Source organism: Taurulus bubalis (genome assembly GCF_910589615.1).
Source record: "Taurulus bubalis genome assembly, chromosome: 21".
NCBI lineage: Eukaryota > Metazoa > Chordata > Actinopteri > Perciformes > Cottidae > Taurulus > Taurulus bubalis.
The window spans coordinates 7629804-7647113 of NC_136609.1; the positions used below are offsets into that span (position 1 = coordinate 7629804).

General features: G+C 41.8%; 1 protein-coding gene across 1 annotated transcript; it reads left to right on the top strand.

Annotated features, from left to right (window-relative positions):
• Positions 1-515: 515 nt before the first annotated feature.
• On the top strand, positions 516-16241 carry cfap221 (cilia and flagella associated protein 221; the record flags this gene model as incomplete). Its single annotated transcript, XM_079236846.1, has 24 exons — positions 516-636; positions 811-911; positions 1308-1394; positions 1513-1608; positions 1913-2013; positions 2220-2323; positions 3235-3394; positions 5625-5739; positions 6152-6278; positions 6461-6572; positions 6965-7052; positions 8233-8322; positions 8752-8847; positions 9222-9309; positions 9593-9681; positions 10056-10136; positions 11044-11151; positions 11297-11470; positions 11599-11684; positions 11836-11911; positions 12145-12245; positions 14953-15075; positions 15150-15257; positions 16112-16241. 24 exons carry the CDS (start codon positions 516-518, stop codon positions 16239-16241), a joined length of 2562 nt encoding a protein of 853 aa, XP_079092972.1.
• Between the last annotated feature and the right edge of the window lie 1069 nt (positions 16242-17310).

The window sequence follows — 17310 nt, forward strand, 5'->3', positions numbered from 1 at the left end:
TTAAATATGAGCAGCGCCAATACGGTGTATTCAAATTGTATTTAGACGCCTTCACTTTTTTCTCTTTTAGTTCTTTAGCGTCATGATAAAATGTGTTCTCATATTTATTAGCCTAATCAGTCTACACTCAATACCCCATAATGACTTGCGTTAGCTCAGGTGCTTCCCATTTCTCTTGCTCACCATAGACTACTAGTCTACTTCCGGGTTGGAGTCTAACTGTGGTCAATTTAATTGATTGAAACTATAAAAATACATATACACACGTATATGTATTTATAAATAGATGTACATATTGTGTGTGCCTTTTTAACTACTTGATTGCATTTACTGACGTATCTACAAATTACACACATAATAACCTGCTGTCCTTCCGTGTCTTTCCTCTTGTATTCTGATTATAAATTCATAGGCTTTCCAACACAATATTTCCCAACACGCCGCTGTCTCCTTCTCTGCCCTCCAGCCTTCTGTCATTTCCCTCATGAGGAGCGAGAGCTGACCTCTTGGCTAGGATGGAGGTGGCCCAGCAGACACACAGGGAGCCCCTCAGGAGTGGAACCCCTCGGCCTCTGAGCCGGCTGGTGGAGGCGAGCAGGAGCACAGCCAACATTCCCAATCATCTACTGGAATCAAGTACATATTAAGCCTGACCCCTGAAACCCTCTGATATTCATACTGTATTCAGCCTCACACTTTAAGTTTATATATATATATATATATATATATATATATATATATATATATATATATTTATGTCAAACCTCTTCGCTTATTACATTTCACTAATTGCTTTCCCCCCCCTTATAGAAATCTATGCCAAACTGCAAAGCAACAGCCTGATCCATGTAGAGCCTCCAGAGCTTCACTTCAGTGGGTTTGAGCTGGGGAAGGATTACACAAAGATCCTGGTGAGAAAATTACTGTTAATATTTTTTTGTAACTGTCCCTATCACAGGTAGTTTACTGAGTCATTTATGAAAATATAATCTTGCATGATGGAAAGTGGTCACGAGTCACTTTCTGTGTCACCAGACTTGAATGCAGCATCCAGGGCTTTAAGCAGGAAGTGGACCTTGGTATTAGGCCATGGCGTTTGTTTGGGTTGTGTCGTAGCAATATTCCTAACGTAAATTCATCTCATTTGGATTCCATCCAGGCTAAATTTGATTTAATTGAATAGGCAGTAATTTTACCCCATATATACAAGATGAAGCACTGGATGTAAACACTAAGAATGTGGAACATTTTTTTCAAGTGCACATGATTGGATGGAACATTTCTTCTCTCCTCTTCCCCTCTCTCAGAAACTAATCAACATCTCATCTGAAGTCATGAATATTCACATCATCCCCACCCAAACCAAGCACTTCCAAACAACTTACACCAAAAAGGTCTCTTTTTTTATTTTTTATTACAAATTGCTGACCTAAAACTAACATCATGACTCCGCTTGTCAATTAGTGTTGTTTCCGATGATTCAACCTCATTCCTATCTGTCTACCTTCCAAGTATCGACTCATCCCAGGCCTCGCCTACACACTGAAGGTCAGGCTCTGTCCCGACGAGTGGCGTTACTTCTACGACTGCATTCGGGTTCACTGCAAGGTCAGGATCCGTTTGCGCGCCACTGTGGCCGCTGCGCTGCGGTTTGTTTTACACTTACATCTTTAGATCTTTAGCGGAAGCTGGAAATCACAGATGAGTCTGAAAGGACTTCACATTGATATTTGTCGAGAAAGCAAACAGTCAAATAACCAAGAGAAACAGTTCCAAGCTTCCTTCACTCCGCTGCTTTGATTATACGTTCCCATGTTTACTTTGAGAGAGATCTCTTATCTGTCTTACCTCCAGATCTACTCACGTTTCCTCTCTTGTCTCGTTCTTTCAACTCACCCACACTCTTTCCAAGGGGGAAGAGAACCTGTTAATTCCAGTTCATGCTTACCCTGTCATCGATGACCTGCGCATCCCTCCTCATATCGACCTACCAGCCGTACCACTTGGGCAAAGGTGTGTGCGCGCGCGTGTGTGTGTGTGTCCGTGTGCATGACGTACAGTATGTGTTGTGGTCTTCAGTGGACTGTTTTTGACCCCCCTCCCCCATCTGCCCAAGGGCTTGGCTGTCTCTTTGTATTCTTCCATACAACCAAGCATGATTCCATTCACCCGTTGGTGTCACATCATAGAACATTTTATTTTTTTCCACCTGTCTCTAGTGTTCACCATGCTATTCCTCTGAGATGCAGCTGCCCCATTGCCTTTGAGTTCCAGGTGTATGTTATTCAGCCCCATGAGGCCTTCTCCATCCATCCCCTTACAGGTATGGACTAGTGAAATCATTTCATTTCACGTCAAGGATTTCTACGCGTTTGCGTTTTGTCTTGCGCTCTATTTAACTGTGATACATTTTAGAATTTGCCTTTAAGGTAGAATGGATGAATGAAGTCGTTTTTCCATCGATGGTTCTCATTTTGCTCACCAAATTAAGGACATAAGCCATCAGGAGAGCAGGTGTGCTGCGTTTTCTCAAAAGCTTTGACTGGTTGTGTATTAAACAAGTCGCCACAGAACTTGAAGGATGCTTCCACTAAGCAGTATTCATGGTCTGGGAAGCATCATAACACATGGCGGAAACCAGCACTTAGACTTACAGCTGCAGGTTTAACTTGCGTACAAACCTGGAATGAGAAGAAGAGATACAGATGAGTATTTTTATTTTGGAAGTGCTTTTGTTTTTTCCTCTCCAAGCACACACACACACACACCATGGCTACGTTACACTAGACCTTACAATATAAAGAAAATGTACTTCTACCTCTTTAATTGTTTGCAACTGACTTCGTTTGGGGGAATTGTGTGCTGTCCGTTTAGCCAGTTGTTGCTGGTATCTTAATGCAGATGAAGCTGTGGTGCTCCCCAGGTTGGAGCGGTGTCGTCCTTCGATCAAAGGATCGGCGCCTGTCTCCGCTAGTCCATGTCGATGTGTCCCTTGCAAGACACTTAACCCAGATTTCCCCTCGTAGGCTGTTCCTGCGGTGTATGAATGTTAGTTAGTCCTGATGGGCAGGTGGCACCTTGCATGGTCCCATCAGTGTATGAATGGGTGAATGATGATTAGTGTTAAACGCTTTGAGTGGTCAAAAGACTAGATGAAGTTATCTTGGTACAGTCCATTTACCATTTATATACAGACAGAAACACCTGCTCATCCCTGTGGTCTTGCTCTTTCAGGTGTGATACCAGCCAGCGGCGAAGAGACGATCACAGTGACCTTCAGTCCTTTCCAATATGAGACTTGTCAGGTCACCATCCAGCTGATCATCTCGCAGTTCAACACCAGACCGTACCTCTGTACTATCACTGGGAGCTCCGCCCCTCACCTAGCCCTCAGGTAATTACAGCGATTGTTGTTTAGTAGAAGGATCCTCAATTAGCAAAAACACAATGTATGCATTCTCTCTAATAACCAGCAGGGGGCGACACCTCTGGTTGCAAAAAAAAGTCTGATTATATAGAAGTCTATGAGAAAATGACTCTACTTCACACTTGATTTATTACCTCAGTAAATATTGTAAACATGACTTTATGGTTTCAAGCTCCAGTTTAAAGACTTACATCGGCAAGTTGTTAATTTAGTACGTTATGGTCTCATTTAGCATATAGACCATAATGCAGGGTATGCTGTAGTGCGTGGCTACTTTGGGATTGACAGGTCATTAACACGGCGTTGTCTACCTTCATGAAGCTTCATCGTAGCCATTTCGGTCGCTTACAAATGTCTTATTGAGCATTCGTTTTTTTTGCTCCACCCTCTTCTGTCACTTTTTGTGTCATCAAAACAAGATGGCATATATTCTATGAGTGTTAGGCATCTTGTTGTTTTTTTCTCTCTGTTATCTTATGATACTATGCCATCTCATACATCTCTTTGCTCCCTCCACAAGTTCACGCCAACTCTCCAGGTTCTATTGACATTTTTAGCGAAAGTAGAATCAGACGGTACATCCTAGTAGATTAGTTGACTAATTTTTGGTTTTAGTGGACTAAGATTTCTTTGGTCGATAAGTAATTTTTTTTTATGCATTTTCACGCTGAATGAGTAATTTTCAAGAAACCTATGAGCGCATCTCTGGTAAACACACGATTTAAAGCTGTGCTTTTGTGTGATTCTTTGTAGAGAAACTCAAAATCATCTCATCAATTAGTTGACAAAATCGTGTGAGTGTTAGTCGACTAAGAATGTATTAAGTTGAGGACATCCCTCATGTTAATACTTAAGTTGCAGCACATGTTGCTGTTATATAACAGCGTGAAAATACTTCAGGTTGAACCTCACTTGGTTCTTCCCCATGGTGCTTAATTTGGCCGTCATGAGAAATATATGATACGATCAAATGGTCTCTCCTCACTGTCCAGTAATGATAACAGCTTGTGTGTGCAAACTAATTAGCAAACTAGCTGGTCCGTGTTGGGGAAAGAGCAAGCGCCCAACTGGATTCAACTGGAAAATGGGCTTGTGTGATGATCTGAAGTTCCCATTAGTTTTTGTTTTTTTTCTCAGCCAGTGTGAAACCTAATGTTTAACTCCGTTTCCATGAGAAAGATGGTGCCATCCATCACACCGCAGTAGCTCCATCCACCACACTGTCTTGGTGTTATCTCGGCTGAAAGTTAATAATTCATGAAAATAGCTCGGTAGCTGGTACAGTGATATCGAGATGGATATGCCTCCCAATGGATGTTTAGCATATTATAAAACATTCCCCCTCTGTTTGTCGTTCCCCGCAGTAGAACCAAATAAAAGATGAGATGTGTGCTATTGAAAGATTAAGAATTGAATGCAAGAGCCAATGTTTTTCCAGCTGGAACCGTGGCCTGATACTCGCCTGTTGCTTGTCGTCCCCTGCCTGACTTATCTGACTTTTATTGAGGCTGTTCTTAAAATACACAGATCATTTTGATATCTCGGACTGACTTTGCTACTATTTTGCATTTTCCATCCCTTGAAATAAATCCCTAAATAATGTAATAAAATAAATATATAAAATAAATTTATGATGTTTAGCTGTTATTGTGTGAGAAGTGTTGACTCAACTCTGCGGTCAATAAAGACAGCGGTTAGTGATGCTGTTGCGTCTATATTGAGAAATCTTTTTTCATTATCGTTCCCCCTCCATTTACATGAAGTGGACACTGACACAATCTGACAGCTGAAGAAATGCAAACATAATGAAAATTAATTACCTGGCTTCTGACCTCGTTGCTCAGCCTCCCTGCCACCCTCACAGCCTCCCCACTGTCCATATATCATCATATAAACACCCAATTTCGAGCCGGTCTCACTCCGCCACGTCCTGGACCTCAAAACAAAAACGAGCCAATTACTGTGCTCTCCACGACCTCCCCACTGTTTCATTTCCCCCCATCCACTGCGTGCTTCTTCCAGATTCTTCCACTAGCGGCCTCAAATGAGTTGCAGAAACTGTCACTTGCAGTCAAATGAGCGTTCTATACTGATGAATCTATTTTCGCCCCTTACTAATGTGTGCAATCCTGCCTTAATTAAAAAAAAAGTTTTTCACCATAACATGTACTTTGGCGCTTACTTTTCTGCATCACAGTGAGCTGGAGAGAAAGTCAGGTCATGCGGTGTCTGCAGAATATAAAGGACCTTCTGCTGCCAGCCAAATGGCCCCTCGAAGGAAAACCAAATGCAGGTCAACCAACAGATCAAAGGTAGTGGATGTGGGTCAGTGACAGTCTGATACTGTGAAAAATGAGATTAAGAGGTTGATGAATGAATTCTTATGCTGTCAATAGTTATGAGAGGCTCTCCTGCGCCTTCAGGAAAAAGAACAATGTAAGATGTGCTTATTTGTTTCTCACCTCAATTAGTTTGACACTTCATTTTCGATTAAGAGAAGAAAGAACCTAATTTTCTATTACCTTTTTTTTGTATTCGAACAGAGTAGTATCCTTGCAAAGTGAAGCAATGGGGTTCCTTTGCAAAAGAAAACAAAATAGTTCTGAGTTTTCTTCTCGTAAATCTTTCACTTTAATCTCAGAGAACATTCAAGTTTCTGTCTCGTACATACGTTGTCGTAGTTATCCTTTGGTTCATGCTGTTATTTATTTCCCTGTCCTCTAGACATTGACAGATCAGGCTGGTGTTAAGGCCGAACCAAAGCCTCCAGTAGATGTCTGCAGTCCTGCGGGGGTGGCAAAGATGCTGATCAAAGACAGCGATAAGCTCAGCTGTAAAGACCTGAGGGAAGGTAGATGCCACCCAATGGTTTTACTCTTTTCACGTTTTTATGACATGCATGTCACCTCTGCAAGCCTGTAGGGTCCTGTTATATTCTTCTTTGGCGCAGTATCCTTTCTATAAAGTAAATGGCATTTCAGATTATTCATATGAAATGTGTCTCTTATTTTGCCGCTGCCCCCTTTACTTCAGCCATATCCTGCGGCAGCATAGTTGGTCTGCAGAACAGGCAGATGAAGGAAGCCCTCTTCATGAAAAAGGTTCAACAAAATGTGAAGGATGAGCAAGCCAACCAGCTCGGATGGTAGGCCAATACCATCATTAGATGTGAAATGCATGTTTTATTTTAAAAGCATACACTGCATCACATTTACCACAAGCTAAATATAATCATGATGTCAAAATCATAAAATATGTGATTTTTGTTTTTACCAAATGTTGAAGACGTTCTGGGGGGAAATAATTGGCGAAATGTTGAGGAAAGCTTCTTGTTTTAGATCAAGAATTTGTGATATTTTTGTACTGAAACAGAAATCATGTCCATGCAAATTACATTTAAGTTAAGAAGGAACTTACAGATACATGAAATAAGATTATTATGAAATGTGTCTTGCTTGTATTGTCACTTTTTTTTCCATATTCTTTTTTTTTTCAAATAAAAAAAACATTTTTATTATATATGTATATTTGATTCAGGAAAGTCCATCTTGGTAAGGACCCCGTGTCGGAGCACACCAGGTGGCAGATAGCAGAGGAGAGAGAGATCGCGCTGCATGAATACATGGTAAGAATTTCACTTAATGTGGACATAAAGAAACAGTCTGCCCTTTGTTATTCTTACAGCTAGTGTTACAGAACAGTCCAATATCGAGCAGGGCGGTTTCAAAATCCCCCAGAATTGGCAATCAGCACTTCCTGTTTGCAGTAAACCCACAGGGTTAGTTTGATACTGAGGTCATCTTTAAAAGTGATGATTCTCAGCCAAGTTCTGTCCTTACATGTTTGTCTGTGACTGAGGGTCTGAATTCATTAAAGATACAGATCTAGTAGTCCTGTTCATGTAAGGCCTATTTCAGTCAACATGACATTTACTGGATGTGGCCGTAGCAAGACACCGTACACATACCAGTGTCACAACCCGATTCAGCAGTGGTATTATTAGATCCACACTGTGATTTTCACCCTGTCATGCTGTCCCTGATTGCTTTGCTTCACGGAGGAAATATGCAGACTAAGATGAAAAAAACTTTTGAAATACGTGTGTGTGTTTCCTCAGAAGAAAGTTATTTGAATAGTTGACAGAACTCTCACCGACACTTAACAGCACTTCCTCCCCCGACTCCTCTCCACCTGCACTGTTTATAACACGCACACTGCCATAAAGTCTGCGTTTACGGCCTTATTTCACCACACTCTGTTTTTTTATGTGCTGTTTTTATGATAGGATGATCTAGTATATGCTGTCACTGGAGTCTTGACTGCAGGCCAAAACATAAAAAAGTCAACAGAGAAGCCGTCCTCCTCCGTTTGTATCACAGTTTACAGCGTTGTTGCTTAACCAATGGTTTTGTTTCCAGGACAAGAATTGGGAGAAGGACTTTTTGTCAAAACCATAAGTTCATTGTCAAATGATTGAGCGATACCTTGACATATCATTCCTACAAACAGACGAGACCATACTCCACGGGATTAGTTGTCACGGTTGCTATAGTTCGGTAGAATTACGACATACCTCATCAAGCTTATTTCTTCCTGTAACAAAGAGACTGTTGCCTCTTCAGCCAAAGGATTTCAAGGCGTCCTTACGCTAGAGAATAAACATGTTGGAAGATTTATTTTCTCCATTGGCCATGCACCATCTGTCACTGCCAGAACTCTGAAGGGTTTAGCAAAAATAGAAAGAGCAGCACCTACTTTTTGCTTTCTGCCATATACCAATCTCCCTTTGTACTCTTTTGTCGTAGGTCAAACGGGGAGATAGGCGGCACGAGGAAGACTTTGCTGCTGGGAAGCCTACACTTTCCTCCAGACGAGTGGTGTGTGAAGCAGGACAGGTAATCGTCCGCTGTGGTGTTTTACACACCTGGGGGAGTGATGAAGATCATCGCTGTCTTCAGGATTTGAGCAGATTTGCCCTCATACTCTCCATATCAAAATTCAGAACCTCCTCTATCTCATCTGCAACACTACAGTACTCACAAACTTCAGTTAATGCTGAGTAGATCAATATTTTGTTCTGCTAAATGTGTGGATACCAAGTCATTACACATCGAGATAATACATGGTGCTTTATTCTTTGGTCGTGAATTAAATTAATCTGCAATTTGATTCAATTTAACAGTCAGTTCAACACTGTAATTTCTCCTTTTTAAATACGCATAGCTTGAGACTCCATGAAATTTCACTGTATGTTCCTTTTCATTTGCACATGGCAAACGAGCACACCAAAGTCAGCAATAAGTGTGTGTTGTGACGTCTTCCAGGCCTGCGAGGGAGCCCCGTCCTTCCAGGTTTACCCCAGCTTTCAGTGGGAGCTGAGACAAAGAGCGCTCAGACTGTTCCAGCAGGCCGCACGCAAGGTAACCACATCCGCGGGCTGTACAGTCACCGAGGTACATGTCCGGATGCACACATCCAAACGCATTTACACAGATGCAAAGATGCAGCACATGCATGCACATGCTTTCCTCTTCCCTCAGGAGTGGACTAGTGTCTCTGTCCCTTTAGTTCAGCCTTGTGTAAACTCCTCACACTAAATGTATAATATTCTTTACAGCACAGTTGATTTCCCTCTTAAAGCCACAGGAAGAGCACGCTTCTCTTTTCCTAGTGGCAGGTAAAACAGGTTTTTTCTCCATGTGTTTTGTTTTTCATGTGTAACTACGTCCATGTCCTTCCTTTTGGATGTGACTGGCCAGGAACTAACGTCCCGGCACTCCTCTCTCCCTCGCAGATAGTGATCCGATGTCGCATGAACCGGAGACTGACCTGTTTGAAGAAACTGTCAGACAGCAGGAGGAACTTGCCCTTGGCAAAGAAAGGTTTTGATTATCCCATAATCTCCTCATTCAGAAGTAATCTCATTATGCCATGTCAGTAAAGCATGCTTAATTGAGTTCATTCCCCAGAGGTAAAATTGAATCCCCCTCTGGTTATTATAAGCGTCCTAGAACATACATGCACGCCTCAGGGACAGGGCTATTTATGGTGTTTTTAATCATACATTAAATGTTGCAACATTTCTCACTGACCCTGACAAATAAAGATCTGTAGAAATTAACTTTTTTTTGTTGTAAGTATTAATTTTCTCACCTTTTTCTGTAGAAGAGGAGACGACCTGTGATATGAAGATCTCACCAGACAAAGTCTTTCCATTTGCTTTCCCTGTTTTCTCTAATGAAGATGATCCACTGGTGAGTACATTACATCACTGACAACTGTATAAAATAAATACAGTTGTTAGTGTGAAATATAATTACCCATCAATGTCAGAAAATGTAATCAGCAGGAACAGGATAGCTGAACCCCTTTTCTTTGGTTTGTCTTGTTAACTGAAATCCTAAACTACCTAAATGGGTTCTGACATGAAAAAAAGAGCGCACATTAAACAATTTTCAGTCATTATTTTTCCCTTGAAAGATGTCTTTGATCTAGCCGTGGAATCAAAGGGGAAGCTCACGTTTCACCACTTGGATTAAATCTCTCATTATTCCCGAAAGCCCCGCAGGGAAAAGGCCTCTGTGTTCAATTGAACAAATAATGCCACTTGTCGTCTTGATATTTCCAGGCTCCCGGTAATTTGGTCCCGTTGCCTGTGGATCCTATTGACGTGACTGTGACGACACGTATTCCTTTCTTCAAGCTTCAAGTAGGCATTTATCGCAGCACCTGGTCGTCCTAACATCATGCTGGCAAATCTTTTTGCTTCTGTTTACTTCTCAGCAGCAGCGGTGGTGGAGAGTACTTGAGTGCGTTTACTCAAGTACTATTTGACAATAATATCCTTTTAATGCCACCTAATACTTCTACTCCACTGGAAATATTGTACCGCTGGTATTGTCTCTAAGAAGGCTTTTGAGGACTTTTACTTGTAACTGAGTACTTTTAAAGTATTTTTTTGTCGTGGTACTTTTACTTAACCCTCCCTTTAAAAAAAGTTTCCCTGGTGTCTGAATGTCTGCGTCCAAAAACCATCAAATGATACATTGATATTATTTTCTACATTTGCGAAGTTAAATTTTCTCACCAACTTTAGTCCTTCTCAAATATTAATTCATTATCAGAATTCTAGCCCATTAAAAAACGGTGTGTTTAATAATGCCACTGTTTTTTAATAGAAAAAAATAATTATTTTCTGCAATATCCACAGTCTGGGATATGTCAACAATTAGCAACATTGATTTTGATGCATTTGATTTTTTTGTGTGCAGCAAACCAGGAACAAATAATTTGTTAACATGAGAAAATGGCTCAATGTGGTGGGATGTAATTTTGAAGCATGGTTCTATTTTGTAATGGACATTTTTTGTTTATTTAATTTGTTTCAATGGGGACATTTTTGTCCTCAAGGGACTCACTGTCTGTAAATATTTTGGCTTATCATAGATTTATTAGAGGGGCTGAGGGGGAACTTCCAAAAATCTCTCACCCTTTGCAAATAATGTTCTATCTGAGTACTTCCCCCACAACTGCCCAACATGCATAATTAATAGGACACGTAACAATGTAAAAACATGCGTTTGACATTCTGCTTACTTGATTTGTTCTGTCACTAGGTTCCCCAGCACTATAAGCTCATGGGCTACCGGACTCTGTCCGCCTGGGATGCTTTTAACTCTTATATTCCCACCACTCTGGCCAGACCACTCCGCACTGGAGCTCCGGTAACCCTGCAGTTCCTGGATTACAACATACACATTTCAATATTAGAGAAATAGATTTATTCATTTATTTCTTCGCTCAACCACTCCGATCCACCTACCTTTTTTTTTTTTTAAATGTCTCTCTGCATTGTTGTCCCTTTTTTAGGACGAGCCGGTGCCCAATGAGGTCGGAGCGCAATCTCCCACGGCAGTGGACTCTCAAGCACGGCAGGGACAGCAGCATGAAAATGAGAAGGAGGAAGTGAAGGCTACCCGTCTCTCCTTCAGCGCTCCCGAAGCTCTGCTCAGACCTTTTCCTGCAAACCCACTCCGAATTTTCGTATGGCTGTCATTCACCATCATTGATTCAAAGTCGAAAATAGAACGTTAAGTGTGTTTCTGTACGTGATACATGATGCAGATCAGTGTGATGGAACTGTTGTTTCTGTGTTTATTTCATGCGTTTAGGACCCAGATCCAGGCCTGCAGACTTACAAACCGACCCCTAAGTACCTGGAGAGTGACTTGGAGTTCTACCTCTGCCCGCTGCCCAGGTAATAACAACACATTACTAAATAAATATGTATATTATTATAAATATGTAGTTATACCGTAAGTCTTTGCTTTAGGAAAGATAAGTATTCTCTGTGCTTATATTAGATACTGCCCAGCTATAGGCCTGATTGTTCTGCTTTCTGTATGCAGGCATCCAATCCCTGAGAGCAACATGTGTGGCAGAGAGACACGGACCACACACACTCCGAAGTCTCTGCACCACAAGGTATTTTCTTTTCAGAGACTTTGCACTTTGTTTCTCCAAACTGGGTTCAAAGAAACTGACAGGTGCAGCCAGCACAGGAGCGAAGCGATGCTGTGGACGAGAGCAGCAGCAAAACATGTTTTAGACCCCTGAAATAAACAATATCAATGTGCTTTAATTAAAACATTTTCACCCCTGTACCGGTCTGTCTGACTGGAACTGAAGCAGCTGTCTGTGCTCTCTTCAAACCACAGGAGGTGATCCCAGGGATCATGACATGGAAGGATTTTGATACATTCAACTCAAGGTTACTGTCCAACCAACCTGCTTTCACCAGTGACTATCCCCCACGCAGGTAGGCCAGAACCCAACTTTATCACGGTGTAAAATGTCAAGTTGTACCAGAGTTCCCTCACACCGCAGTTACAAGACATATAGTATACATTACATATGGTATATTCCACCAGAGGTTACCATGTAAAACTGCAGAGAACCTCCAACTGGAATGTACGAGTACATGTTTACACTACTTGTTTACAGAAGGGGAAAAGGCTGTTGTTCACTTCCGCTGTCCATATCTTTCCAGCCCGTGGAAGAATTTGAACGTATGACCTCGTGGTAGTAAGTCATTCTAGCTACTCCAGCTTTTGACAGTCAGAAGTAGCATTTTCATTCATATGATTTAACGGTACATAGAGTAGGGTGCATCTCGTTGTCCCCGTTTGTAATACACAGGCTTATATTACTGGGTTAACAAGTGGTCCCTTGGAGTAGACCTTAATCTTCCTGGAGTAAATATTGATCCTGTCAAATTGCCAAGACAAAGCTTGAATATTTAATAGCTGGAGATTCCATTCATCATCATGTCAGGCAGCGTTACAGAAACATGACCCTTGTACGGTCTCGCCAGTGTTAACGCTCACACTTATGTTCTGTTGATGATTCAGGGCTGATTGCTCACCGCAGGAGGACTCTTGGTCCGGCTGCTCTTTGGGGCGTAGTCGGTCGACAGACTTGTTTGCTTTTGTAGTCTTGACTTGTTTATTTGCACAGCTTACAAATCACGTTGTTCCCTTTCTCTGGCTCTCCTTATTGTTGTTTGGTTTGAAACCCCCCCAAAAAATCACCCAATAGGTGCATTTGCATTATTTTTACCAAGGAGAGCAGACATCTTTCCCACATGTTGGGGCGACATGGGTAATTACTAAAGCTGTACAGAATAGTTTGAAGCTTCATTCGTAACGTTGGCATTCAAATTATTATTATTAATAATTTACGTGCAGTAGTCCTCAAGCTTCCACCTTCTCTTCCTGTCTCTCTCTCTCTCTCTCTCTCTCTCTCTCTCTCTCTATCTCTCTCTCTCTCTCTCTCTCTCTCTCTCTCTCACACACACACACACACAGGATTTCTCTTGATTGCAATGCACTTTGGATTGAAGTGATGCGCGTTGATACGACGGCAGGGATCTGACTTAGTTTCACCTTGTTTGACTTATTTTTTTAAGGAAAATGTGAATTTAAAACCTGATGTACTAAGTATATCACCTGGGTAGGAACGTATCGTCATATGATAATTCTTGCCTGGAGTACTATTGTATACCTCGAGGGAAATACTTTCTGCAGAATCAAAGTCATACGGCGGCAAAGAGCCCAGTCTGTCTTCACTTACAGTGTGAAATAATGATTTATTCAGCCATGATCCTAAATGGACAGTGACGACATTACCATATTTTTCCGTAGTGTATTAGTGAACACAGCAGGGGGTCGTCCCATGTGGTGCACTGTGTGCTTCTCTATGCAGCCTGTAACAAGGATTACCCCTCATGTATGCTCAACATTCTGGTTCTGACCCTTTCAACGGAATTAATCTCCTGTACATTGTAATTTCTCTCGCGTGAAACAATTTCCAGACTTCATTGGACACGATCCCCAAGTTATTAGGGCGGCCACTGTTCGCATGGTGTCCCCGTGAATGCGTGGGTTTGAATCCGACTCCGCCACAGCCCTGTCTCCTCACCTTTCTGTCTACTTCCCATTTCTCCTCACCTTCCCCGCGTTACATAATCAGATGCCTGGCAAGGCGAGGTCTCCCCTCTATGCCTGTCAGCACGGATCTGCGCGATAACCGCAGATATATTCTTCTTTTGTCGTGCAAGAGATGACTCTCCCCGGCCTCCCTGCTCAGTCGTATCCGTTTTCCACCTATGCATCGGCGGTTACACCCACAGGCTCTCCGGTTATCTTACCAACAAGAACAATAGCATTTATGTCAGCTGGCAATGTTGGAAGATGAGAGTGAACTTGACAGACTTTAAAACTGTGACTCTGGGTTCAACTGAAACCCATAATACACGAGTTTGATTAAAACTCCTGCTTTTGATTTAGTAATTTAGTATCGAGTTATCTAACAAGCCACTGTTCACACCAAATGTCAGACTGTTAAGAGACCAGCTGGTCAACATAGTGGAGCGTTTAGCGGCTAAAGAGCCAGATATTTCCCTCAAGAGTTGGTGGAGACTTCAAACAGAGCTGAGAGCGAGTGAATACTGGACTCGCATTCATAAACGGCTGGCTGGAAACGAGCAACTGTTGTCGTAACCAGCAGACTGTTCACACTGAACTAACATGTCTGCTCTGCATCACATGACTGTATTGATCGAGCGTTGAATTAATGACCTCTTCTACTCAATGTTATATTTTCCAGTATTATTTGACTGTTAGATATTCTACAGTACATATTGTTTGCCATCGTCTCCTGCTTTTCCTCTTAACTGTACTTTGATGTCTCTTGCCATCGTTGCCAATTATTGTATCTATCTGCCTTGCAGTGCACCATTACATGTATGTTCATTAAGCTCCTGTGTCATTTTCCGTGTACACAAAACCCAAACCTGTGGCTTGTCTGTGTTATAATTCTATTTTGTGCTCGTAAATGGGAGATCTCTTATCATTCCCGATCAAACTGCGATTTCAAACAACCCAAAGCGGTCCTTTCATCTGAGTGAGATGGAGGAGATATCTGACCATTATCTCGTTCCGGTAATGTGTGGTCTGGCTCTTCAGGGGAAAAAGCAGTGTGTGTGTCCTCTATAGGTGTGTCGACTACAGCACAGATACACTTCCCCTCACGGCACCTCCTCCTCTCACCGGCCCTCCTGGTGATCTGCCGCCACTAATGGACAAACCGTAAGCATCGACATCCAGTGATCTTCTTGTCAGAAGCTCTTCCCCGCTCAGATTATGTGTTGGTCTTTGTTCAGATACGAAGGCTCAGGAGTGCAACTCAGGCCAGAGATTATCCGAGCAGAGTTCTTGTCTGCAGAAGCTCTGGTCTCCAATAGCAACCTCACCAGCGGAACAACAGTCAGGTAAGTCTGGCACGATGTGTGTGTGTTGCAGAGACAAAGATCACTCAAGAGACATTTTAGGCAGAGTGATTGCTTAGGAAGGAAGCGCCTTCTATGCAATGAATAAGATGAATGTTTGCGCATCGCCACATACAGACACAAATAGTTTTAAGAAGGATAAACCAAACATGAAGTGAATCAATGTTGCAAATCTTGCACCTGGAGTTCCGTCCAACAAAAGCTTCCTGGACGCAGGAACACTCGGATGCTACTTTTTCATAACAAGGAAACAGAAGGAAATTCAATCTTGTTAGTCATTATCTTTCATCATTAATCAAGATTGCGTTGTTGGTTTCATAATGGACTTCCATAATTGTAGCAAAGCCTCATCATCGAGGATGAACTGTGAATGAACTGTGTTCACTCACCTTCCCTACAGTCAGGAGCTAACATGCATTCTAATCAGGCAAATTCATCATGCACGTCATTTTCAGGTCTAGATGCTTGCGATAATATAGTGATTCTGGGCTAAAATCACTATATTATTGCGTATTATTAAGGTCGATCCAACCTTGCAAAGTTTTAGTTGTAATTTTATCTTCTGCATTTAGGCCATGACTTTAATCTCTAAATATTCATATTTTAATATACTTTTGTCTAGGAATGTATTAGATCTTAATTTTTCAGATGGCATTTTTACAATTTTTCAACATTACTGTAATTTGAATCAATACGAACCTCAGTACTGCTTATTAGAGCTTGAATTGATTTTCAGTATAGATGCTTGATTATGAATGCTGAATCAGGCTCTAGTTTAGCAACCAGTCCTCTTGACCAGTTTAAATTCCTCTGTCTCTTCCATCGCTCCGTCACAGGCACCAGAGGGAGCTTCAGATAGAGGCGACCTACAGGTCTGAGTGCAACCAGTTGGGGAAAAGAGTGATGGCCAGACTGAAGCACTTTGGAGTCACTGACAGAACTTCACCGGGAGAGGACTGTGAATAGGCAAACACCCCCCACCCCCACACACACTACCAGAAACACCTTCAAATACGCTCTGTGCAAACAGACACTCACACATGAATAAACACAATAACACAATCGCAACACCACAAATACCATCCTACTCACCGATACCAGACTCTGCATTGTTTGCCTGGCCACTTCCGTAAAATAAAACCCGGGTACTTTATCGCCCACGTATAAGCCTCTCTCCCACCTCCTCCAAATTACAGGAAGCTATTCCTACAAAGCCGGGAAATACGTTATCCCTCCACCCACACAGATCCATATATAAGCACAGTTACAGTATATTCCAACGAGCAACCTAACACTACTGACAACTACATTCGGTTAAAAATGATAATTCTGCATCTCTATGCTGTAGTTAATGGTGTTGTAGAAGCGAGTGAGCAACATGGAGCTTATTTCTTTTAACCTGTGTCGCATTACAACAGTGTCATACTTGGTTTTGGTGACGGTTAAACATGATTGACCTTTTAAATCTAAATGCATTCGCATTAAAAAGCCCTTTCATTGTTGCTTCTGGTTTTGTGTTTCGTGATGAGATCTTTGTTGTTTGGAATGCTAAATGGGTTCTTAATATTGATTTGTGCTGATTCATTGCCAGCCAAGGGTATTATTTGTAAATGAATTTGAAACCTTAATAGTTCACTGTAATACAAGTTTGTATTGATATGGTTGTAAAAAGAAAGCTGCTTAGGTCAGAATTAAATTCTCAAAAGGGCTGACATCCTGTGAACTCACTGGGACGGAGTCCAGCACAGTCATGTGACCGCGCTCACCCCTAGAGGGAGCTCCAACTCTGAGTTTCACAGTTGGAGGAAGACGTCCACATTTATTTTTGTCCTTCACTGAGTGTGCGTGGGTCTCTCTACTCGCTTAATGGCAGTGTGCTTGAGAAAAATAGAGTGGAAGGACACTGCTTATTTAAACTCCCCTCTACAGATACAAACACTCACATTTCCCATACTTAATCAAAACAAAAGCACTTTGGATGGACTGCAAAGTAAAAAAAAGAAAAAAGAATCCATTGTAAATTCATTGTAGTATA